General features: G+C 45.6%; 1 protein-coding gene across 1 annotated transcript; it reads right to left on the bottom strand.

Annotated features, from left to right (window-relative positions):
- Positions 1-229: 229 nt before the first annotated feature.
- On the bottom strand, positions 230-487 carry T265_16208 (hypothetical protein; the record flags this gene model as incomplete). The annotated part of the gene is made up of 1 exon (XM_009179760.1): positions 230-487. A coding segment is annotated over one exon (165 nt), but the record flags the coding sequence as incomplete, so codon positions are not given.
- Between the last annotated feature and the right edge of the window lie 182 nt (positions 488-669).

Below are 669 nucleotides of genomic sequence, written 5' to 3'. Positions count from 1 at the left end.
AAAAAAGATAGTATGGAACATAAACCATGGGAACACAGCAATCACTTGCGCACATTTGCGACTTATCATTGTAAGCAATATGTTGGGTACTTCCGTCAGGAATGGCTACAAAATGACTCGGCAATGATTGCAAAAATCAACTAAGGCTCCGAACCAACCCACGTGATCTATTCTTATAGCGACCACAAAATCCCGTATTGAAGTGAATAACAGTGAATGAATACTCACCAGCTCTTTCAAATTCTTCTTCGACGGCTCTTCATGGCGTCGCAGAAGGGCGCCCGGCCATACATCTTGTCCAAATTGATCTATCACTGTTGGCTTAGAGCAACTGGAAAAGTGCTGAACAAACGCTTGAAACAAACGTCGTGCGACAGCCTGGTTAGCCGCGAGCATCCATTCTTCTATTAGCTGATGGCTTGGACCAGGAGACCGAACGGAATATCCACGTGGCCATCTGGTACGGTCTAGCGTGCTGGAAGTTTCGCTGAAAAATTATGGAAGAAATAATGGGTTTAGTCAACCCCCGATTCAGTGGCGAGGCGAACCATCAAACCAGGCTTACAGACGGTGTTCCGTTTTACACATCAAATACCAACGAGAACGTCCTTACAGAACGTATTGACACCGAAACCATGTCAAATGAAAGCCGCTTGCCAACATTGGGAA

The sequence above is a fragment of the Opisthorchis viverrini genome, assembly GCF_000715545.1.
Source record: "Opisthorchis viverrini unplaced genomic scaffold opera_v5_7296, whole genome shotgun sequence".
Lineage (NCBI taxonomy): Eukaryota > Metazoa > Platyhelminthes > Trematoda > Opisthorchiida > Opisthorchiidae > Opisthorchis > Opisthorchis viverrini.
The sequence above is the reverse complement of the archived record's forward strand: the minus strand, read 5'-3'. Positions and strand labels throughout refer to the sequence as shown.